This window comes from Pygoscelis adeliae, unplaced genomic scaffold, assembly GCF_000699105.1.
Source record: "Pygoscelis adeliae isolate BGI_AS28 unplaced genomic scaffold, ASM69910v1 Scaffold57, whole genome shotgun sequence".
Classification (NCBI taxonomy): Eukaryota; Metazoa; Chordata; class Aves; order Sphenisciformes; family Spheniscidae; genus Pygoscelis; species Pygoscelis adeliae.
This window is the reverse complement of record NW_008825615.1, coordinates 6,337,883-6,362,441: the sequence shown is the minus strand read 5'-3', so window position 1 is coordinate 6,362,441 and position 24,559 is coordinate 6,337,883. Positions and strand designations below refer to the sequence as shown.

The window sequence follows — 24,559 nt, the reverse complement described above, 5'->3', positions numbered from 1 at the left end:
TTTATGAAATCTAGTGGCATTATCATTAAAAATTACTCCTCAAACAATTTATTTCTGATGTAGTTAACATCATTCAGACTTTCACGTCTTTTTTTGACACTAACAGAAAAATTATTTAAAAATAATAAAAAAATTTAAAACCAAGCCTACATAAGGCTACAAGAACTTAAGCACTGATGCTTGTTCTTGTTCTGGGGCAAAAGGTAACCAAATAAAGTGACTCAAGAAATATTTTGCAATACTTAATGAATAATACCAAAGAACTTCTACATCGGCTGAGTGCCTGTGCACTTCAACATGAAATCTGGCTGAAAAACTTTTGGACCAGCTCTAAGGACTGCAGTCCTTGGGTCATATATTAATTCAGATTCATGTATGGAACTTTCCACTGACATTAGTGGGGAAAAGTTCTTCAGAAAGGCTGAAGTTGGGACCTTATGAGGACTGTAAGGTAAAAGCAGTTTGCTCTCTTTTTTTCACCCCGAGAGCGATGACCATGTAGTTTGATACATACAACCAAACATTTGGTGGTGAGCACAAAGAATCTTCTTCAGGTGTTAGGGTTTGCACACATGGATCAGATTGCAGACTTAAATCTTCTAATATGAAGCCCAGGTAATAGCATTGATTACACATTAAGTCTAGTTAATCCATCAAGATAATTGGTGTGCCCTTCATAGCAGCAGCCACTTTTTCATTATAGGTTTATAGATCATAAAGCCAGTGGGGATTGTTCTGATCACCCAGTACAAGACAGACCATAGGACTTGCCAGAATTAAAACCTGTTCATTAGGGTATGTCTTTTAGAAAACAAAAATGATCTTCATTTAAAGATTTCCAATTATAGAGAATCCACAGTAAATGGTTCCAATGACTAACTGTTCTCCCTGTTAAAAGAAAAACATTTCCATTTTTGTTTGAATTTACCTGACTGCAACTGTCAGCTCTTAGATTTTTGTTCTTGCAATTCTGATAGAATGAGAAGTTATCAAGACCAAACTTCTCAGTTAAGTATATTGGGTCTTGCAGTACAGACACTTGAAAGCTTTGGGTGCAATACTGGTTTCTTAGCAATCCTTAATCTCTAATCTCTTTCCTCAGAAAATTTCAAAGGCTTGCATTAATGACTGGATTAATGTTTATTGCTTACTGTTGCTGATCTCCGGTCGCCTTTCAGAAGTTTCCCAAGTATTTCATAGCCATCAGTTGTGATGTTCCCAGCCTCCTTAATTGGTTTTTCCAGTATTTCACTGCAGTCAATGTAAATCTTAACATTTGATGAAGTTACAACAATATGGACCTGAAAAAAAAATTTAACGTAATATTTAGAAAAGGCACATAGGCATATTTACTTTAATACTTAAAAAGTACTTCACTGTTTAGGTAATTCGGTTTTAAATTTTCTTCCTAGTAATCCTGCTTTACTTTCAACTGATGGAAAAATTCAAACTCAAGGAAAGCCTATGACATTAGTAACCTCTTTAAAATATGTTGAAGGTCAATAAGGTGAATACACAAGTACAGCTAAGAAGTACTATTTAATATAATAGTTGAACTACAATGATCTATTTAAAAAAGCTTGCCTGAAAATTGCTTTAAGTTGGCATAAAAGTAAAAAATAAAAAGAATTTTTGAGTGACAATAAGTTCTTGTCCTCTTCTGATGGCTGGGACCACACAAGGGATTAATGAGTCTGTGACTGCCCACTGGCTAATAGACTCTGTCTGTAGTTCAGAGAGTAGATTGTTTCAGATCCAAAGGTCCAGGGTTCAGTTTCCACAGACGACTCAACCAGAGGCATTAGTTGCATTGAGATAGAGGAAGTGAGCAGAGAAGCGTGCCCAGAAAAAGGCAAAATAATGGAAGATGCAAGAGAGAAATTTCCATGAGAGAAATTTGGCTACAAAAACCTATGCCAAAATAAGGGGAAACAGGGAAGAAGAGGAAGAGATTAATTATTGGAAATAAAGGAAACTTAGGAGGGAGAAAAGAATGACTGTAACAAAGGAAGAGTAAGTTTACCAGGAGAAGAGAGTGAAGTGTCTGGGGAAAACACAGTAAACCTTAAACAGAAGAACAAAATTGAAGCAAAGGTTACCATTCCAAAAATTTATAGTACGTATGGTGAATGTTATGCAAGTGAATTTCCTACATATCTATGAAAACAGAAGACATTCAGGAGTCTCCAAGAAAGAAACAAAGGTCTGACATTTTAGTAAATCTAATATGCAGTTGATGGAAGAATATCTTAAGGCAACAGAAAGGTTTCAGTGGCTTTATATACCTTACATACTGCATATATTTTATATACAACATTATAATATCTATGTAATTTTTAAAATATCAACACAGTAATATCAGCAGTAAGGAATCCTTGAAGTATGAGTTTATGTTTTAAAGCTTCTGTTATCACAGTACACAACCCTTCAAATACATATTGCTATTTGATGACTGCTTAAAAAAAAATTGGCATAAAGTTGAAACAGAGATTCCCTTAAATGTCCTGAGTCAACAAGTGCCTGAACAATCTCCTGAGAATTTGTTCTTTTTTTCCATATTAAATACTTTCCCATGTGGAGTTGTCTCCAAGGCATCAGCACAACTTACCTAAAACTCTTTAAACATTATGTGCTTATGCTTTATATAATTGGAATTAAGACTTTTGAAACTGTCCTCATTTTTTGTCATCTGAAATTCAGCTGGCATCACAGTTTAATTCTCAGTGCTGTGTATGCAAGTGTTTTTTTAATTAACATTCCCAACTTTGTTCATTGAGCAAATTAAAAAATAGTGGAAAGATAACTGAGTGTGTCCAAAGTATATTTTGGTATTACATACCAAACTTTCCACAAAATAAAATAAGCACCATGCCAAAACTTTAAATTCAGTATCATTTATACATCATATACTCACTCATTTGATTATATGACTAAATTTTACAGGTTAACTAATGCATCAAACAGTTTAAACTCATCACAGATGTAATTTACTAATTCTGAAAGGTACCTAACGTGCAAGTCCTTCTACTGGAATGTTAAGTATTTGTCATAAATTAAATAAAGCAAATGACACCTGCAGAGTGAATGCATATTACTGCATTTTCATTTGCACACAAAACTTAGGAGAGGTGAATCTACATCAGAATGCTGAACGGGATCATCAATTTGAAAATGTTCAAACAGCAATGACTGCTGAGCATCGTTTATCTATCCAAAGAAGAAGTGACCCCAGCAGTCAAAAATGAGCAGGGCTCCCCCAGGTCATTGACTCAGCTCACTGCTGGTTTAATGCCAGCTCTGAATTCCAGCCTGAATCTCATGGCCCAAGCATAAATCTAATAAAAGTATGCATCTAGTGTTTACAGTAAATAAAACAACTCTGTATTCAATCCTGCTACATTTTGTTTTCAACAACAAAAATATTAACAGAAACATTCTCTTCAGTTTCTCACACACCAACATAAAGCATCACTTCTGACCATTTCTAGTGCCAGAAGGCACTGAGGTTTTAAGAAAGAAAACATACTTCAATCTTTCTTTCTGGACCCCTTCTAAGATAAAGTTTGATGGTGTTCTGATCTATTGCTAAATGAACCACATCAATAAGCTAAGCAAACTGTTATCCCATATGTACATCAGCAGAAAGACATACACTCATTATCAAATTTCCTGTGGCTAACTACTGCAAAACTGCAATCTAAAAGGAAGTCTAGCATGGTAAGAGTAAGAAAGTAGAAGTCGTCTGTCTCTCCAAAACATTCAGTTATAAATTTAATGACTGTCTCAGGCAGTCAGGATTTTTCCTATGGGACTTGCCAGCTTCAACAGCTTTCACCATAGCTATGCTACGCAAAGTGTTCAAGTATGCCAAACTAAACTTCCTGCACAGTTAGGTGTAGTTAACTGTGCTTCACTGAATGAGCCAGTAAGTCATCGAAGGAAAACCACAAAAATATTTTGGAAAACATCTTCTTGCATTCTAAAGATTTGTCATTTCTTTGAAGTTTCTTTGAAACTGGATGGTAGGAGAAACTGCGAAATTACCTTTTGAAATGTGTTAATCTTACTTTCCTTCCTTCATCCAGCTGAAACTACTGCTATCCTTTATTAGGAGCTAATCAACATGGCTGATACATAAGGCTTTCCCAGCACATGAGCATCCCATGATGCCATCATTAACTTGACTCACATAGCAATCTCAGTAATCATCCTGGAGAGAATCCAGAGGAGTCAGCTCAGTTACGTGGTGAAAAATCCCAAATACAGCTCTTTAAATCAAGGTTACTTTAAATACTATCAAAATCTGAACTTTTGATTCCTTTCTGGGAAAAAAAGAAGGGGAATGACACACTGCACTAAATAACTGATACATTTTTGCTTAAGAAATAGTCTCATAAGCAAGAATTCATAGTTCCAGAGCTTTAAGATAATTTGCAAATGGTTGTTACTCCTGTACATCATTTGGCATCTTAGGATTGCTTTCTGTTTGCATATATGAGTGTATTTAACTATTACAATAATACAAAATTCTGGATTTTTATTTCCCCTGTAACTGTTTTTCACCAGCAAGTGTAATAAACAGTTATACATAACTGCTAATACTGCTGGGGTGGCAGGGTTGTTCCCCATTTGCTCTGATAAATGAGCAGAGCTTTGCTGTAAGTGCTGTCAGATAATTCTGCTCAGTTCTATCACATTTAGAGGAACAACAAGGAAAAATATGACTGAACATCAAGTCAGCAGACTAATTTCAAGCAGCAGACACTTAAAACAGACTGCTGGCAGTACAGCATGTAGAGAGCTTCACACCACTGACCTGAAGAAGGGAAGTCTCAACTCTCACACTGATATCTAAAATGAGGCATGTTACATGCTGTTCTGTGTTTTAACTGTACTTCTTGGTGATGACTCAACTTTTACACCAAAACAATACCTATCCTAGCCTTTACTGACAGTTTTTTCTCACTCCAGTAGATTAATACATTTCCTTAAAATTCAGTTGTCCTACTAAGCTATCAAAAAAAAAGAAAGGCAAAAAGCCAAATGCCAAGGACAAAATAGAGGCTGCCTAATGCAAGGGTGATCCAAGCCTACTCATAAGTATCAGTTACAAAGTCAATGACATAAATATTTCTTCATATATGCAAAAATAATTAGCCATTAAATACATCATAAAACAAGAATAATTGCATATAACATAGAAGCAGTTTGGGAAATTATCCTCTGTCAAATTCTGAGGAAACCAATAGCCTTTATAGTACTGTGAGATTTTCGTAGTCATCTGTGTTTTAAACAGATGAAGTCACAAAATATTATAATGCTGGCACCAGCTATCTTTCCCTGCTTTCAGCCTAGCACAGCTAGGTTGACAATGTGGCCCCCAGTATCAGCAAGCTGACAGAGGCAACCTCTTATCAGTATCCTCAGAGGAATGCTGGTAGTGACTAGTCATGCAGGAGAGAGTATCATAAAGAAAACAAATTTTATACTCCAGCCATATTTAGTCATCAGAAGAAAATTAAACTAAACAGAAGGGAGATAAATGAAAACATGAGAATATACATTTCAGCTGACCAAAAATGTTGCAGTTGCAACTCACTTTCTTGCCCTAAGCATATATGCTTAACACAGCAAGAAAAAAAATTTAAACTGTGTTTTAGATATATATGTAGCTTGAGTCAAACATTTCCTGATGACTAGAGGTAAGGAAGCCTGGCAGGATAAAGTTTTCATAATTCGGTGCACCAAATCAGAAAAGCAAGCACAAAACTATCACAATTGAAGGCAGATGCAATAACATGTAAGGATTTCACTAGCCATTTTGACAATTCAAAAAACATGAGTTTCATTCTAAATAGCAAATAGATTATACAATCTTTTATGGGCTCTCTATCATTATTGTTACTTCCTCAGTTAACATTAACTTTGGAATATTTTAGGCCCAGTGAATTTAAGCCAAAAATATACCAATACACATTCATACATACAAAATATACACACACACATGTATTATGTTTGTTAAACATATGAATCTTATTCAATATGCTATTCACCTCCCAAAATTGGTTCCCTGCCTTTATCTGTAAGTCAATAGCTACTTACTTTCTGTGGCTATATCTTTCTCTTCTCTGAATGATTTCAAATCATTACACCCCCCCAATCTTTTCTCAGCACAACTTCCTTTCCTTTTTTTTCCAGTTTATCTTTTATTCTTCCTCTTTCATGTTCCAGGAATCAGGCTACAATGTCTAGTTCAGATATATCCCTCCACTTACACAATCTTGACAAATTCTTGACAAATTTTTTACATTGGTTCAAAGAAGAGCTATAACTTCAGAGATCTTGTTTTACATGATCTGTAGGTCCCTATGTCAACTTACAGTACTATACAAAGACCGGATATAACTGACAGTGACTTCTGCTTGCTTGTCTTTTGTTTCAAAGAACAGCACTTCAGAAAGCAACATTCATAGTTTCAACCTTTTACCTTATGGAAGCTTCCATAAAAGATTTTCTTTACTTCATCATTATCAAAAGTTACAGTTTGAACCTCTCCTCTTGTATCTTTGTTAAAGAATGACAGCACTTTGCTGGCAGCTGCAATAAACAAAAATAATACATTTCATTTCATATGAACTACTGAAACCACCATCCTAAAATACACTTATAGATAAAATGTAATATACCACTCAGTTGGGTAAACACAGATTATAGATGGTCTTACTGACCCATAAGTACATAGATGTATTTTCGTTTGGTTTTAGAGCTAATACCAAAGTTGAAACGTAGCTTAGTTGAATTATTCTTAGTTGAAAAAAACAATTGCTGTACAAAGTAAAAAAAAAACCTCTTAAAACTAAAAAGATATAATCTTTTTACCATGTAGGAATGCTTTGGGTTTGGAAATATTTGGGAAGAATGCATGCAAAGTAATGTAATGTATAAATTCTCTGTGCAGTAAGCATAATCATCCTTACGATCAAGCACAACTCCAACTTGTGGTTTGTAATCTCTGTCTGTAACCTGCCAAATTGCAAAAGGCTCATTGGGGGATTCGGGCAGAAGACGGAATAACAGAATGATAGTGTACGCCTGTGGCAATCCCTCTGGATGAATCTCCCTGTTAAGACAATAGGAAGACATTTTTTCACACGGAAGCACGTGAGGAAAATAAGTTCTTCATAATCTGCTCTTTTTCAAAGAAAATGCATGAGAGTAACAGGGAAACCACAGTGTTTAATGGAACTGAGCATTTTAACTACTCTCTCAAATAGAAAATAACTTTGTGATAAAAAACACTATGTAATTTGTTAAGATGAACTCACAGCCTGTCTTCAGTTGGTCCAGGCACCATGGTTATGGAGGAAGCCAGAATATGACCAAGAACTCTGAGAGATGTATTCTTGTGGCAAGATTCTGTATAAACTACACATATTTTAAATTCCTTGATGATAAGTACAGAAAAAAGGACCGCAGTTTCATTCTTTTTTCATCTGGCCTGTTTTAGACAGGCAACAGAAAACAGCACTTAACTATTGCTGCCTTTCAGGCCCAGATACAATGAAGGAGATATTTAATATATTCTCTGCAATTGGTGATGTATTTGGGCTCTACCTCATTCATCAGTGGCTGAGGTTTAGATTTGTAATGTTCAGACTGTTAGACATTAAAAAAGCAGAAAGCCAAGAGTAAATAAAATCATGCATTAAATGGCCTCCAGCATTTTCTGAAGGGGAAGGGAGGGAATGCAGGAAGGGAACTGTAAGAAAGGAGGTAGCTTCTGCTTCTCCTTAACCATTATAATGGAATTGAGATGGGGATTTGGCCTCATGAACATAAACATAGAAACCTTAAGATGAAGAGAGGAGCTGCTCTGTATTTTAGGCAAAGCTATGTACCCATACAATTATGGACACTCTGCAATAATAGCCATATCACTAAGTCAACAACACCACATGGCACAGTGCAAGAATGAAAATATTAAAGTAGATATAGCAACACTATTTATAACCCAGGTACCAAGTTATCTCAGGTATGGAAACAACTATGCCACCAGGATCAGCATGCTTTTATTGCTTTGCTGACTCAGTCTAAAGTGAGTTTTATTTTCTGGCCTCTCATGAAAAATAAGTGTCCAGAATACTCTGGCAAGTCGTTTCCACCTCTTACGGTAGACAACAGACTATGTATTACAACATTCTAAAAAAAAGGAAATAAATAGGAAGTCTGTCTTTTTATTGTCTTTTTATCATCTTATCCTGCTAAATGCAAGGTTTATCTTAATGTAAGAGAGTTGCAGAACTGGGATTATCTGTACTTCCCTAGATCATAAAAATCCAGGCTGTCAGAGACCTATTACCCCCATAGCTATAATGGCATGTCAATGAACTCAAAGTCCTCAAGTCCTCCACTTTTAAAGTTGTGAGCTGAAAAGGCTGGCAAAAAGAAATTATTTCTTCATACACCTCAGCTCCTGTGCCTGGGATCTGATCTTTACCCAACCTGGAAGGACTGCAGAAGATTTCAAAGGTTTGTATGAAAAGAAGATTAAATTTCCTTAAATTTAATAGGAATAATGGGCTATCTTTAGGCATCTCCTCTGACTCAGAATGACTTTTTTGAAACTTACTTAAACAGTTGGGAGAGGAACAAATGTAAAAAGAAAAAGAGAGAGGTAATGTTCTCCTCTTAGTAAAACTAACTGCTAACTGTCTTTTTTCTTTTTTTTTTGTGAAAAAATGTTGGAAAGAATGACCATGTATTACCCCTCCATAACCAAGCTCTAAGACCACAGGCCCTTGAAAACTCCACTCCATTTGCCAAATACAGCAACTCAAGCAGAGAAACTACCCTAAGTCAATGGCATCGATGTGCTGCCTACTGCAGCATGAATGATGCCCGTGCAAAAAGTGGTGCTTATCCCTCCATATTGAAACCATTTCCCTCTGGCATCGTGGAGCTTGTTGTACTAAGGAGGCTGTTGTTCAACTGCCTAAGGACAAACTGTGGATTATATGCAACTTGAATGGTTAAGAAGCATAATCTCCAAAAAAGAACAATAAGCAACTGGATTAACAGTGAACAGATCGCAATGGAAGAAATAGATTAGCATTTAATGAGAACGATAGATGTTCTTGGAGTATATTTCTTGGAGTTCAGTAAAAAGAACATCAAATAAATGCATCTTCCATAAGATATTAATGCTATCATCTATAAGCTCTATTAATCCTTCCTCACCTGCTTGCCCTAAATATGAGTCTTTCAGGTTTACTTACCGTATTGGCTGGCTGACAAAGGCATTTTTGTGGAGTCTATATGCTACATAGCTTGGGAAAGAGCCTGATTCCAGCGATACGCCTTGTACAGAAGCAAAATGTTTCTCTGTTAGATTATATGATTCCAGCATCTTGAAACCTTTAAATCCGGAAAGAAAATAAAAAATAAAAACACTGTAGAGCTGTAAAAGACACAAATGAACCTATGCCAAAATATTAGACAGTTACTTACCAGGTGAAGTGTATCCCTCCAAGTAAATAAGAGGACAAGCTAAAAGACATGAAACAACATATAATTCAAAACTATAAAACCTAACAGGATATGAACATGTATATACTTCAGAAAGTTTTATTACCAAAAAGTCTGTGCTATTATTAATTATCAGCCAACTTTTGTTACATTTGTCATACTGTGTTCTGCTCTGTGGTAGATATACTGCTAAAATCTTTACTCGTTACTTTTAGTAGGATATTGCTACTGTGAAAAATTGTATGGAATAACAAATGAACCCCCCAAATATTTTAAGAGTCTAATTCTTAAGAAGAAAGGAGCACAATGACATAGTCTTTCCATGAATATTTAAGGCATGAGTCAGGCTGCATAATAGCTGTCAGATTCATGAGGAAAAACTGTAGATTTATATGGCTCTTCAGGAGCCAGCGGATGAGGCAGTTGGGGAGTACACAGTTGCACATGACAGGACTGAGAATTTCTCATTTTTGCCATGGAAGGATTTCACTTGGGTAAACATCTGAACTTTATTTAGATAATTTGAAAACAGCATCACACACTATAGCTGCACTTCTTTAGCACCCCTAGACCGGTGGTAAATAAAAGACCTGTTGTGTCCCCCAATTCACATTAGGCACCATTCTAGTGCCTCTTAAAGAGCAGTAGTTCTCACTGACTGTTACTCTCTTTTTGTTATACCAGTACTTTTGAAATTAAAGACAAGATTACATAAAATGTAATACCTACTTCAAAATTTTAAAAAACTAACTTGCTCTCTTAAACTACGTCCAGTTGTTATGAAACCTAACTTTTATATATGAACATTTCTTTTCATGTACCTTAAATGGGATGGCAACAGTAGCAGTATATAAGCAAATGTGTTAATTTGGAAAACGGGAAAACAATGTCTTCTACTCACTTGAGGTAGCTGTCTCACACACAAAGGTGACGAGGTTATCTTGAATCTTTTCAAAGGCATCAAAGTCATCAACAATAAATACATGACGCTCACTGGGCTTGCTGGCAATCTTGGCCAGCTCATTGTAATCTACATCAGCCACACCAACCACGAAGACACTGAAGCCTGTAAAAATAACACTAGTTACTTGAAATGTAGTAAACATACATTTCACAGATGATCTCTATCATTGATTTCTCAGACTCTACCTAGTCTTTTATCTGGCCCTCATTATGAGCACACATTGTGGACATCCTTTCACCCTATCAAAGCTCAGGAGAGATTAAACTGATTTTTGCATCTTTCTTTCAAAACTTTCTCCTCCTTCCTTCATTGATTTTTGTTGGGCATTATCCAATCTAAAACAGCCTTGGCTACATATTCCCCTCACTCTTTCATACAAAATGTACAATCCTCTCAACTCTACAGTATCTTAAATCTGTTCTGTGTCCAAAAACTCTGTGCACACTATTAGTTATCCAGTTATCTGTTGCCATCTCCTGCATTTCATGCTTCTCAGTTTCCTTTTCACTTTTTTAGGGTGGTATTCATCTCACCAATTTCTACTTTACAAGTTAGCAACCAGTCTAAGCTAGTTGTCTAGTCTTCCTCTATAATCAACAGACAGACATGGGCAGATTCAGAATGCAACTCATCTCATCTCCCTAAGATGTTAACTTCAAGATAGAAGAAGCCATGGTCTGTAGACGCCTATCTGTTGCTCTCTTCACTAGCCATAAAAAGACCCTACATGATGAACTTAGACCAGACATTTAGTTGTTAGATGGCTTAAGTCAAATGAGAAGAACCCAGACCCTAGAATTTAATCATATCACTAGGTGTAAAGGCATAATCTTCCTCTTTGTCAGGGTGATTTTCCTCTTCAAATCCTTAAATTAGTGTCTCCTTGCCTTCTATGTCAAATTTTTGTTTCCTGCTATCTTCTAGCCTTTACAGAATTCTGTCTCTGACTCATTTCTTCCTTTCTCTTCTCCCACCTAAGCCTCCATGTGGTAATTTGACAAGTCTCTGCCACACCAGAAAATAAGGAAGAAAAAAAAGTCACTGCACAATTCAGCACTCTATAGAAAAAAAATCTCCCACAAAATTTCATTGACAGGAAACTGCACAGCCATTGGAAATGCTGGTTGGAGGCTGAAAGCAGAATTCACATTTATTGCAAATGATAAAGCTGTCTTTATTTACACTTTTAATTTTTCAAAAAGAAATGGGAGATAATTATTCCTCTGTAGCCAATTCTGGTGAAGCTCTGGCTGAAATACTCTGTCCAGCTTTGAGCACGATATTTAAGATGCAAAGAAACCAAAGCAAGTAGAGAGGAGAGCAAAAATGATAAGAGGTTTGGAAAACATGATCAACAGGAGGTTGAAGGAAGTGGATTTGTTTAGTCTAGAAAAAAGAGGACAGAAAGAGGAAATTACAATAGGCTTCAAATATGAAGGCCCGTTACAGTGGACAGTGATAAACTGCTTTCCTGGTTAACTAGGGAAATGAAAAGAAGACAATAGTTTCATTATCCTGAAGAAACACTTAGGTGAAATGTGAGGCAAAGCTTTCCAACTATTAGGGTAGTTAAGCACTGAAGCAGATTATCCAAGGAAACTGTAGAGATTTTTACGAATAAGTTAGCCAAACATCTTTAGAAACCATCTAGACAGAGCTGATTCCTTCAGATCACGGGGGCAGAAAAGATGACCGCTTGAGGTTTATGTGCCAGTGATTTCCGTAAGGAAATACAACTTCTCCTTACTCAGGGAACAGGACTCCAGATGGTTCATGCACTGAAATGCAAAGCTGCTGGGTGCAGGAACAAGAATAGATTATTGGACTCACATAAGCCACATTGAGCAAATCTGAAGAGGAGGTGCAACACTTCTCAACTCAAAAGGCAATGAAGGAGGCAGTTCAGACCGAGCTCCAGCAAGAGCAGTTACTTTAACTGGAGATCCACTGGTTTATACCAGGTGAAACATAAAGCTCAGAAAGCCAGGCCCATTACGTCAAAAGCACTAGAATGGAGTACACTTCACAATGATCCCTGAGGTCCACACAGCAAGGAGAGAAAGAAGTAACCAAAAGTCACATCTATGAAACGATATGCATGAGGAATTACTTGGAAGCCTTTGGAAGCCACCCCAGAGAGAAGGCTAGAGAAAGAAAAAGTAAGTCTGTCCCAGAGAGTCTAAATTCTTTAAATAGTTTTGCGTTTTTCCCAAACACTCAGAATACATTTCTGAGTCCATAAATGATGAGTAAAGGATTCCCAGATAATTGAAGCACCACTTATATTTGCATTGCTTAACACATAAGGATATGAAACAGGTAGGTACTGTGAATCACTTACCAGAGTGCTGTATGACCGTTGCTGCTTTCCTCACCTCATCCTGAGACCGACCATCTGTGACAACAACAAGTACCTTGGGAACACCTCGCCTCATGCCACTCTCCCAAGTCAAAACCTTTTCTTTGATAAATGTTAGGGCTTTGCCTGCAAAGTGCACAATGAACAAGGAGTCAGCCATATTATAAACAAAAGAAGAAATCCCTTACTTTACTTTGAACGGGCAGCAACCACACAACTAAAACAGAAGAACATAAATACCTAATTCTTCAGCCATGTAATATTAGGATAATGAGGCAGTTATCTTAAAGAAATATAATTACTGCTCAGAATTACCTGTCCTTGTGTTTCCTCCTCTGTACTGAATATTTTGAAGAGCTCCCAGGGCCTGGGCCTTGTCATCAAACGTATTCAGTTTAAATTCAGATTTTGCCTCATCACTGTACTGCACAAATGAAACCTGAAATGGAATATATAGAATCATAGAATCATTAAGGTTGGAAGAGACCTCCAAGATCATCGAGTCCAACCGTAGGTTGGACAGTGATATCACAGTGTTCAGCCTCATACCTCCACGTTCAGACCATTGAAATGTGTATTGTGGTATATTAGTACATTAGTAAGCATTACTAATGCTTACTCAAAGCAGTAAGCATTAAATAATTGAAAAATCTTTTTCATGTATGTATGATTATGCACATACATCCATATTTACAAACACAGATATTGTCACAGCAATGTACACACAACACCTTTCTTTCTCTTTCGTGTATGAAATGAGATGTGACCTTAAATACGTGTGATTTAATTACTGCTATTACTATGATGCAGTATATATGGTGCCTATTCTCTGCTTCTGAGCAGATGTACAGTATCTAAAAAACCTCTTCCAGGTTTTTTAGGAAATACAAAAACATCTTGGCAATAGAATGTCAGTAAAGTTGGTTATATACAAAATTGTTTACTCTTTTGCCTTAAATACTGGAATAGAATCACTGAAATCATGTTTAAATTTAAATATTGTATATGTGTATATTTAATTTTGTTCCTTTTATGTATTCTGTAAAATTGCAATATTATAGTATACTAATTTGATGCTGAATATACATCTCTCTGTATGTATATATTCACATTTCTTGAAGTAATTTCCCCTTTTTAAATTATTAATATCCAATTCAAAACCTGAGATTGTTGCAACTATCTCAAGAGGTATGGGACTTAAATATTTTACTAAACATTAGCAGTTACATGTCTGTCACTTATATCAGGCCTTTTCTATCTCTACACCAGGGACTCATAGTAATTCACGGGAAAATATTAACAAACAAACAAACAAATGGAAAGGAAAACTACCCAGTATAGATTAGAGCTAGGAAGGATAAAGAATGTCTGAGACAAAGCAAAGTATGAAAGGTATCTTTTCCTTAAAAATATGTCTAAAGAGTTAAAGACAGGGAATCAAAGACCTAAAAATATGCCTAGAAGATGAAAGGCAGTTCATGAGCAATGTAAATAGTTTTTATAGTTACTGGGGAAAATCACTCTTCCACAAAAAAAAACCACCTTCAGCCTTCTAACCAAGGAAGACGCATTGCACCTGCAGGTCATCGCAATGTGCCAGAAATACCTTGTTTGAAACTCTCTCATGTCTCATGTTATTCACTTCATCTAGTGAAAGAGAAATGGTTATGGGAACCTACGCAGTGATCTCATCCAGCTTCCCACAAGCAGAAGGAAACCAGTAATGGTGCAAGGCTAACAGTAAGCCTAACAGGAAACATCTCTGACATAACCTTGATCAGCCCAGAAATCCTGAAAGTCTATTCCTCATTAGCTATTACTGTTCAGTTTCTAAAGATGTATTAATTCTTTAAGAGGACTAACTTTTCACCTTTTCATCATTCACTATGCCCACTGTGGAGTGGACCCATGTTATGTATCTTTAGGATGGGATGAAGAGACCTCTGGAAGTCCTCTCCCAAAGGGATTCTGCCTACTTACTTACTGCAGTGGGATTCTAGGCAGCTCAACCAGACAAGGCTAACGGGAAGCCAGCTGGACTCTTTACATGCACAAGACTCCTTTCTTGCACTGAGAAATTAAAACGTAACCCTCACTCGACAGTCAGACTGTCCCCGAAACAGGTTTCTGATATGACATAGACAAAACCTAGCATATAACAACTAGGCAGCGTGCCAGTTGTTGAGGCCCTATACAAAGAAACAAACGTATAAAATTAACCATACATTGACCATACATCACCCCAGTTTCTCTGCCTGGAGGATTCCCACACACTACAACTTTTGTCTTTCAGAATAGTAACCTCTCAGGATAGACTCGATTCCCTTTGTATTTACATGATGCCCAATATATTTCATAAATAATTATACGTGTTCACATGTACACTTGCATTGTACAACAACCTAATACAAAAAAACGACAGCATTCTGAAAGAAAGGAAAAATCAGATGTAACTTTAGTAATTCAGCTTCATCTTCAGTTTCCCTCCAAAATGTACCTAACAGAAATAACAAACCTACCTGGATTCCAGCAGGATTAATCAAGTCAAATGCTCCTACTGTATTAAAAACAAATTTCACTACTTTGTTGAAGTTATCATCACCAATACTCCAGGAAGCATCAGTCAAGAAAACTATGTCTGCTTTGGCACCTCTGCATACTGAAAGACCAAGAAAAGGAACACTTAAAATACATCATTCATAGCACTGTTAAATAAAGAGCATTACTTCAAAATCTGACAATTCAAGAATGACAAATATTCAGCAAACTTCTATTACCATGCAGTCAGGCTGGCAGATGGCTTATGCTCAACACAATACCATTTATTAAAAATTTTCAAAGTGCAAGAAATTAGGAAGCGCTCAAGAATCAAATGCAAATGTTTTAAATGACATTTCTTTTCTGAGTAGCTACCATAAAACAAAATTTTCTGCTGAGGGCAAGGCTTACAGACTTGCTGCAGAGCTCTATAATATTATAAGTTTTTCCCCAAACGTATGCACCTTGCTCTCCTAAACCAGGAAATTTTGGAGTCCGGTAAAGCTCAACAGCAAAAGGATGGCATTAGGAAACTGGTCTCAAACTTAATTTCCCTAAAATGCTGTGCTAGTTTTAAACCTATTTAAACTTATGAAAAATAGAATTAAAGCTGAAGCAGTGCAACAACTATGTAAAAATACTGCATAAATCTACAAATAAACATACCATCCCAAGCTGGAGGGATTGTGGGAGGTGGAGGAGGTGTAGGTGGCAGAGTTGGTGCCTCTGTAGGTTTGAGAACTGAAATAAAATAATATTTTTTTTTTACTCTACATAAATTATTTCATTGAAGGAAAAATTCTAGATTATGTATTATATTACTACACAGAAAGATTCAAATCTTTTCTCACTAACCTAAACAACGTATAATTGGCAAGGAAAAATTTCTTGTGTTACAAGAGTAATGAGATTATAGCTGCTGTTAAAACAAAGGTACATGATTTCATTATAACAGGAATGCTTTTACATGAGTAACACTGCACTCTGATAATACATCCCAATTTTTCATCTAAGTGCTAGGAAACACTTGGTTTGAAGAAGAGCATAAGAATTTTTCTTTGCCTCATAAAATCCAGTTGACATTACAGTGAGAGAAAAAGGAAAAAAGATCACTTAAAAAATATCTTGAAAGCCATTTAGGAGCAAGACAAATTCTACAGCTGAAACAAAACAAGTTCTATAGCCAAAACTTAAGGTTCACGTATCTATTTCCTACCTGTACGTTCCCTCATAGAGACTGGAGGTCCCTCAAGGTTAGGGGTTTGAACAAAGACAGTAGCATTGTATTCTGTGTCTGGTGAGAGACCAGTAAAACAATGGCTTGTTTCTGATCCACGTACTGTGATTTCCTGTCCTCTGGAACCTGTCAAAAAAAAGCCCAATGGAAAGAAAGTTAGAACCCACTATTTCCCTTTTAATATGTGTGCAAATAAGTGTAGAAATTAGAGACCTCTTGTGAGGAGGTTGGAACAGATGGGACAGCAGTTTTATTCTTGTCCCATAAAAGCTTTTCTAGACCAAGATTACGTGGTGATTATGCACCCTGGAGCATACTGGAGAGCAACTACATTCCAGTGCCCATGTGAAATTCAGGTAACTAGCAGATTCCCGCTAAAGAATGTTAACTTGACAATAAGCAGCACTCCCTCTTTGCAGCTTCTTCACCACTGTAGAAAAACAGGTTATGTTCAGAGCTTTAAAGTTCAACCAGATGCATCATGACTGCTGGTGGGGGCTGGCCACCATCCCAAATAAGTGGTGCTGTCATTGATATAAAACAATTATGTTTCCAGAAAATGCAAAAAATAAAATGCACTTGCCATCAGCTGGGTTTAGCTTCAGTCTGTAGGAAGTTGCTGACCGATGAGCTGACCATCGGATACAGAAAGTATCCCAACCCACTTTGTAACTTGTTAGGTCAGTGACATTCAAGTATACTGTGAACAGAAAAAGAGATAAATTGCTCTCCGGAAAACAGTATGTAATGGATGTTAAATGAAGCACATCAAAATGAAAATTCTATTATATCTGCTGGTCCAGAACTTGATTTTTTTAAAATACTCACAGAAGGAAAGAGCAGTTCTAGTCAAATCTCTTCATTTTCTGTTACACCCTAGAGATGCCAGCCTAGTTATTTACAAAGGCCCAAAGTCTGATACCCTTCCTGTATTGTGTAACAGCCTGTTTTATGAGTTTTCACATGAAGTAAGTTGAGTTCTTTATAAAATAAGAAACTTCCAATAATCGGAACCTGACTCATATATAGCAGTATGGAAAGAATGTACTGAGTCAACAAAACTCAGGATGTTTGATTTATCTTAACCGAAGAAATTTTTAGAAATTTCTTAGCTGAGGCCATCAACAAAATTATCTCCTTCTGAAAAGCTGAAGTTTCAATCACTGGACATTCCTGTGAGATAAAGGCAGAGTAGCAAAAAGCCTAGACCTGCTTAGCATGGTTAGATTCTGTAGTACCCTGCAGACAGTTAAAGATTGACTCCAACTATCGCTGAATAAAATTTCAAGAAGCAGACCCGAAAATTTTATATCATCAAATCATTACTTAAAACTGTATTCCCGTTACTGTTCCCAAGCTTAGTGTTTTAAGATCTACGTCATGGACAGATGATCAGTGTTCTCCATGAGAGGATATTCAGACTTTCTAACAACCAGCCTTAAAAAATCGTCTCTTAATCAATATTATCCCAGATCAGCATATGTATCTAGCACGACTACAACAAAATTATTTTGACTTACATGTAGTGCCTTGATCTGTCAAAGGTATGCTCATTCCAGAATCATACTGGGCATAAACATTCACATCATAAGTAGTACTGGGAGATAGATTATGCAAGGTGTAGGAAGTCACTTCTCCCACAAAAACCTCCATGGGCTCATTTGAACCTTGAATTGAAAGGAAGCATTAAGAAAGTACAGAGAGAAAGAAAGATTAATGATTAGGTGAGCTACAAAACTATCTGCTGTCTTTTACATGTCATCAATTGTTAATCTCACTTTTTCGAAAACAAAACATACTAATTTCTTAAATTTTAACATATTAGACTGTTGCAAACAACATACACATAGCTTTACAAGCTATTGTAAAGATGGCGGCAGACTTTTTAGCAGGGCCTGTTGTGACAGGACAAGGGGGTAGATTTAGATTAGATCTAAGGAAGACATTTTTTACACTGAGGGTGGTGAAGCCCTGGCACAGGTTGCCCAGAGAGGTGGTGGCTGCCCCATCCCTGGAAGCATTCAAGGTCAGGTTGGACGGTGCTCTGAGCAACCTGATCTAGTTGAAGATGTCCCTGCTGATTGCAGGGGGGTTGGACTAGAAGACCTTTAGAGGTCCCTTCCAACCCAAACTATTCTATGATTCTATGATTCTATTGTGCAATGTTTAGTGTGTTAGTTTAACTTATAAAAAGGTATGTCTATTTTTTCACTGTCACAGAAGCAAACGGTTCTGAAGGACAGTAGTACCTAAATACCTGTCCAATACTCATCACACATACAGCAGTTCATATCCTCAGAAGGACAAAGAGGTATTAAAGAGGAAAAACAAGTCTGGTCCAGGACTTTATCTATTCACTGTACTAAATATTAACTATACAATTCAGTCTCTGTAATTGAATATATGAAACACTGTATTTGATAGTTTGTTCTTCTTATAAAATACTGATAATAAGACTTAAGCTTCCATCAAAATCAGTAAACAAAGGAAATAAATAAATCCTTTAACACAAATATTTCACGATACCTATGATTTCTATTTTGATGTCCCATTAGCCACTCACTATTCTGAAAGTGGTACACTCAGTATGAACAGGTTTTCTTACCCACAGGTTTGTATACAATTTTATAGCCAAGAACAGGGGATGGTGAAGGATCCCAGGAAACTCTGAATCGTGTATACCATTCATCAGTTATATACATATTTTGAGGAGGAAGCAGGCCAACTAAAAATCACAAAAAACACTCTAATTAGACTAGTGACTGGTTTTCAACCTCTAGAAACTTACATTGTAACTTTGTCAGGTAATAATCACATCAAAGATGTAATTAACATAATGAAACTCCAAACAATATTGGAGTGCTCAAGGAATATGTGCCTTAAATTTAAAAAAAAGTATACAATATTAAAATTAATTACCAGTTCTGCCATTTCCAGTCAGTTGTCCACCATCTCCATCTTCGTACACAGCCACAATAGTAATTTTATATGGCGTATCTGATTGCAGCGGTTGTAGTATCACATTATTTCTTATCCCAGGAACTGTTGTCTAGAACACAAAAGAAACAGAGGTAAACAAACTCACAGTCCTGTAACTGATCGATAAGACAGTTACTACGACTAAAAATTTGTTTTGATACTTGGCGCACTTGTTTTATGTCCACTGTAGATAAAGTCATTTGGGATATCTTAAGGGTTATAGCCTATAAACAATTATTAGTATTTGTTATTTTAAATCATACAACACTGTGGTCAGCACAAAAAGATAAATCAAATCGACTCTTCAGTCCCTACCCTCACATCAGACTGAGTTGCTGCTGTTCCTCACCAAGATTTCAGTACTGTTCCCTCATAGAAAGGAAAAAGTCATGATGATGTGTTTGGAGACAGAACAAGAGAGGAAAAAGCTCCTACAATGGGGACGGAAGTCAAAGTCATTCACGCTACTCATCAGTTTCATTTCTACCTTTTTATTATCCTCATCTTAGGATATGATTTTCTTAGCAGAAACAACAGTTAGTCTGAGAAGGAAGCTCTAAATATTTTGATATGTAAAAACGTGCCTGTTTATGCATCCCTCAATCTCTTCAACTTCCTGGTGCAGCCATGTACTATTGCTCCCTTCTAATGAAAAGGTAGGTATAATCCAAAAAGTGACACTGCTCCTTAAAATGGCCATAAAGCACTGAAACTACATCAAGTAACTTGAGGTATGTATCTCAAAAGCATGTCCCAGTCAACATTTTCCATTATTACTTGATAAAAATTTTCAGTTGTTTGAGACTTGCTATTTTTATGAAATGTCCAATATTTTCTGCAAAGAAGATACATGTGTTGAAAAATGTGTGTCCTGATTAAGAGGTCCAGCAGGGAATTTTCAACCCCTGAATTTTCAGCATACCCTATACAATAATATATAAGCAGTAATAGCATTTAAATAGCGCTCTAAACATGTTACATTTTGACTGGTGGCAGTAAGCAGGAATTCTGCCATTGACCTCTACATAGGATCTGAGTTTGGCTTTGCTATAAACACTCAGAGAATTTTATAAGCATCAGATTAACTTGTGCTATCATTAAGCTGCAGGAAATTAAACACAAATACCTACAATTCATACTGAACTTTACAAAAGCAAGTTAGATTCTGAATCAAAGTTACCATTGCTTTCTTATTAAACTCTGCCAACTCTCTTCAATTTATAAAATGCAGACTTATGTTCTTATTCTGTCTTAGCACACTGACTTCATAATGAATAGAGTATGAAGTAATAGATGGCTATTCACTGTAGCACAATGTTTGAACTAAATGTCAGAAAGCAGGTTCTGCTCAGAATCTTCTGATTAATGTGTGACTCTCATTTAACATTATTTTACACACAAGTTGGTTCATTAAACTGTATATGTTCTGCAACTTTGTGAAAAAAAAGAACTGTTTCATACAAATCATGGCTTCTCAGCATTGACAATGACCAAAGAACCCATAGAGCATGCAAAGTGTACAACATGTAAAACAGGTGTCTGTTTTTCTGTAGCCTAAAGAATCAACTGAGAACATCTCAGTGCTTACTAAGGAATTACAGAGCTTACATATTCATCAATAGGGTCTCCCACAGTGGGTGAATAAATGATTCTGTACTGCTGGACTGGCCCATCAGCATGGTCCCATTGTACAGAAAGGCTGTTCGTGGTCTCATCGAACACTCTCACATTCCTTGGACCACTGCGAGGTACTAAAGAAAGAAAATACAGAAGGTTGTATGAAGCATGATTCTTTCAGTTCAGTGTTGCTCTCACTGATTCAAATGCTGCCCTGAAGCCAAAGCTAAGGGCCCTCCCTGAAACCCTGAATAAACATATACAGGTAGATTTAGTCAATGATAATACAGCAGTGCCTGAAGGTCTTAAATAGAAATAGGGCCTTAGCCGGAGGAACTGAAGCAGTATGGAAGGGAGAGAACATCAGAGGGATGTGCAAAGTGAGCATCTATATACATTCTGCTTCTCAGACTCTTGCAGACAAGTATAACTATAGCCTGTCACATCTGCAAGTTTTAGATGAATATGGGGATTTAACGGAGAAAGCACAGAAGCAGCAAAACAGAGGTGACCTATTGTTGCCATAGACAGTTTCTTTACACATTATTTCTAGAACGAATTTTAAAGAAGCCAAGCGTAAGCCAACCAAGATCCCACAAGCTAAGTTGTAACAAGGAGGTTTTGGTGTTTAGGCATCTCCAGCAAAAAACAAACACGTGGGGAGGTTGACATATAGAATTATCGTGTAAGACACAGAACATGAAGCACATTTTTTTCTGTTGACTGCAAATTCCACCCATCTTAATGGGCTATTTTTTTTCCAAAAGACAAATTGCTATTTATCTGTAATCACATTTTAAAGAACAGCTTTTAAACTTTTAAACATTGAAATTAGGCCTATTTCACAAATGGAAATTACTTTGGTGATTACGCATGTACCACAACTGACAGACAACATAGCAAAAGCTCCCTTCCATGGGGGCCCATAATTGCTTCAGCCGTAACTCAGATGCATTGATCTCAGAGTTGCACTGAATAGCTTACACTATTTGTGATTGTAATCGATTTTATAAATTCTTCACACACCAATTTCGACGTATATTTTACAAAGCAAGTACTGACTGCCTCTTACATGTTCTTCCCTGTGCTTGGCTTGGATTTCCTTCTCCATCTGCATACAGAGCTATAACATTTATTGAGTAAGCAGTGTCAGGAGTCAAGCGCTCCAGCATCACATCACGTGTGTTGGCTGGTACCACAATCTAAGACAGAAACAAAAGGCACCTATATAAAAAAAGCTTCAGTTTATACCATGTCTTGTTAGAATGAACTATTTGAATGAAATATAGAAAAACTGGGAACATGACCATGCTGCACATTTTCCAAGAAAAATAATACAAGTTTAATATAACCAAATAATATTGATAAAAATTCAAGCGCAGGTGCAAAAAAAATGACAAATACATAAGGAGCTCTCATTCTGCAAATGGAATTGTTATTTTCTACACTTTACATAAAAATAGTTCAGAAAAAAAGAAGAAACATTCAGGAACAGAAACCAAAAAAGTAAATTCTGTCATGGTTTGTTGACATATAAAGGACATTTTCTAACAGGTACTAATAGACAGGTTCCCACTCACGTGTGAAGTAATATGTAGTTTCACTTTACAGATGCAAACGATTCATTAAAACTTCTTACACTTCCTTATATAAAAACATATTCATCTGTACGTGTACAACATGGGCGTACATTTTGTGTGAGTACATTCACAGGCTTAGCTCTAAAACTGCACTTATTTCTACACAAATCCAAGAACTCTTACTTCACAACTGGAGGGCAAATTTTTACCCAAAAACTTGAAGAGAATTGAAGCAGACTTCACTGCTCACCAAGACCTACTTAAACAATAATGATATGGGGTAAACAGATGGTTTAGTGGTAAAATCACAAAAACTTGGCAACTGGTGTCGTAATTAAACATTTCCTAATACATATTTGTTGTTTCCTTCTCTCTTTTTTAAAAAAAAAAAGATTTTATTTTAACTCATCTTTACCTGCAATATGATAAAGGATACTCAATCCTCAATACTCAGTTTTAAATGGGAAATTCTTATTTCTTATTTCTTTTATTTCACCAAATTAAGCATTTATTTACAACGGACTAAATTCCTGTAGACACAGTGTGTTCGGCAGGGACACTCCTGGGCAGGTAGTTGGCCTGAGTTTATTATTATTGTTCTACACTCATTGAAGGAAGCAATATCTTCCACACACTTTTAAGGAATAGTATAAAAACTAAATTACTTACAGATTCTGATGGCCTTGGGCCAGACAGTGGAGAGTAATTAATTCTATATTGCTGTACTGGACCTGGAGCAGGTTCCCATCGGACATTCATGCTGTTTGGTGTCGGATTGTAAACTTGAATGTTTCTTGGTGTTCCTCTCTCCACTAGATCAAGGATAATTAAATTAAGTTTTACAAAGTTGCTTACATAAGTTCTAGTTCTACTTGAATTTACAACAGTGCTTAAAGGAAGCTGAAAAGCACATCAGCCCAAGATAAACACATTACTTTTGTTACCCCAAAATCTACAAATCTAAGAAACTCAGTGATTAGTCTTTACAAACATCCTTGCCAGGGAGCAAAGTACATATGTTTATGGTGCAAATTGAAGGTATGACCATAACTCTTTGTTACCCTATTGTTGATTACCATACTGAGGTATGAAAAGTAGCCACAAACTACATATTTTAGCTCACGCGGACATTAGGAGCTCAAACTCCCTGGAAAATTTTAAGTGCATGGTATGGACATTAGCATGGATTAACACCAATATTTGCCATTCATTCACTAATATTGCTACTGGCACTACAATTAAAATTTTACTATTGTGTGGAAGTAAATAGTAAATTCGCTGCACAACATAGGAGCTGAGCTTGCCTGAGATAAGTGGACTGAAAGCCTCCACCCGAACAAGCAAAGAAAACGGAATAAGTTACAGAGCTGCAAGCATAACCAAGCAGGTAAACAGAGTTTCTTACACTTATGTTTTAGCTTTGGGGAAAATAAACTTCCACACTTGATGTAAAATCACTTTCTAATGATCTGAGCCACTCACACGAAAAATCCTAACATTTTCTTGAAAAGGACTATTTTACTTACAAGTTCTTCCGGTGTCAGAGACACGTCCACCATCCCCCTCTGGGAAAACTGGAACCACAGTTACAGTGTAAGGTGTGTTGGGTTCAAGAGTCCTCAGGATGACATAGTTTGTGTTTCCTGGTACTGTGGTCTACAAATTTAAAAAGAAAGGTAGGGGCATAAATATGCAAATATTTAAGCTTTTTGTATCATCTACCTTACTCCTCCACCACATCTCATTTCTAGACTGGATGT

At 36.5% G+C, this 24,559-nt stretch overlaps 1 protein-coding gene across 1 annotated transcript in view; it reads right to left on the bottom strand.

Moving 5' to 3' along the window:
- Nucleotides 1–24,559, bottom strand: part of COL12A1 (collagen, type XII, alpha 1) — a 100,007-nt gene that overhangs the window by 21,677 nt on the left and 53,771 nt on the right. Inside the window, 19 exon segments of the mRNA XM_009333147.1 lie at nt 1,152–1,301; nt 6,488–6,597; nt 6,978–7,120; nt 9,276–9,414; nt 9,508–9,546; nt 10,427–10,591; nt 12,831–12,974; nt 13,164–13,287; nt 15,368–15,507; nt 16,053–16,127; nt 16,603–16,749; nt 17,207–17,323; nt 18,144–18,290; nt 19,229–19,348; nt 19,543–19,672; nt 21,211–21,353; nt 22,292–22,421; nt 23,469–23,611; nt 24,326–24,455. Coding sequence (XP_009331422.1) covers nt 1,152–1,301; nt 6,488–6,597; nt 6,978–7,120; nt 9,276–9,414; nt 9,508–9,546; nt 10,427–10,591; nt 12,831–12,974; nt 13,164–13,287; nt 15,368–15,507; nt 16,053–16,127; nt 16,603–16,749; nt 17,207–17,323; nt 18,144–18,290; nt 19,229–19,348; nt 19,543–19,672; nt 21,211–21,353; nt 22,292–22,421; nt 23,469–23,611; nt 24,326–24,455 — 2,436 coding nt within the window.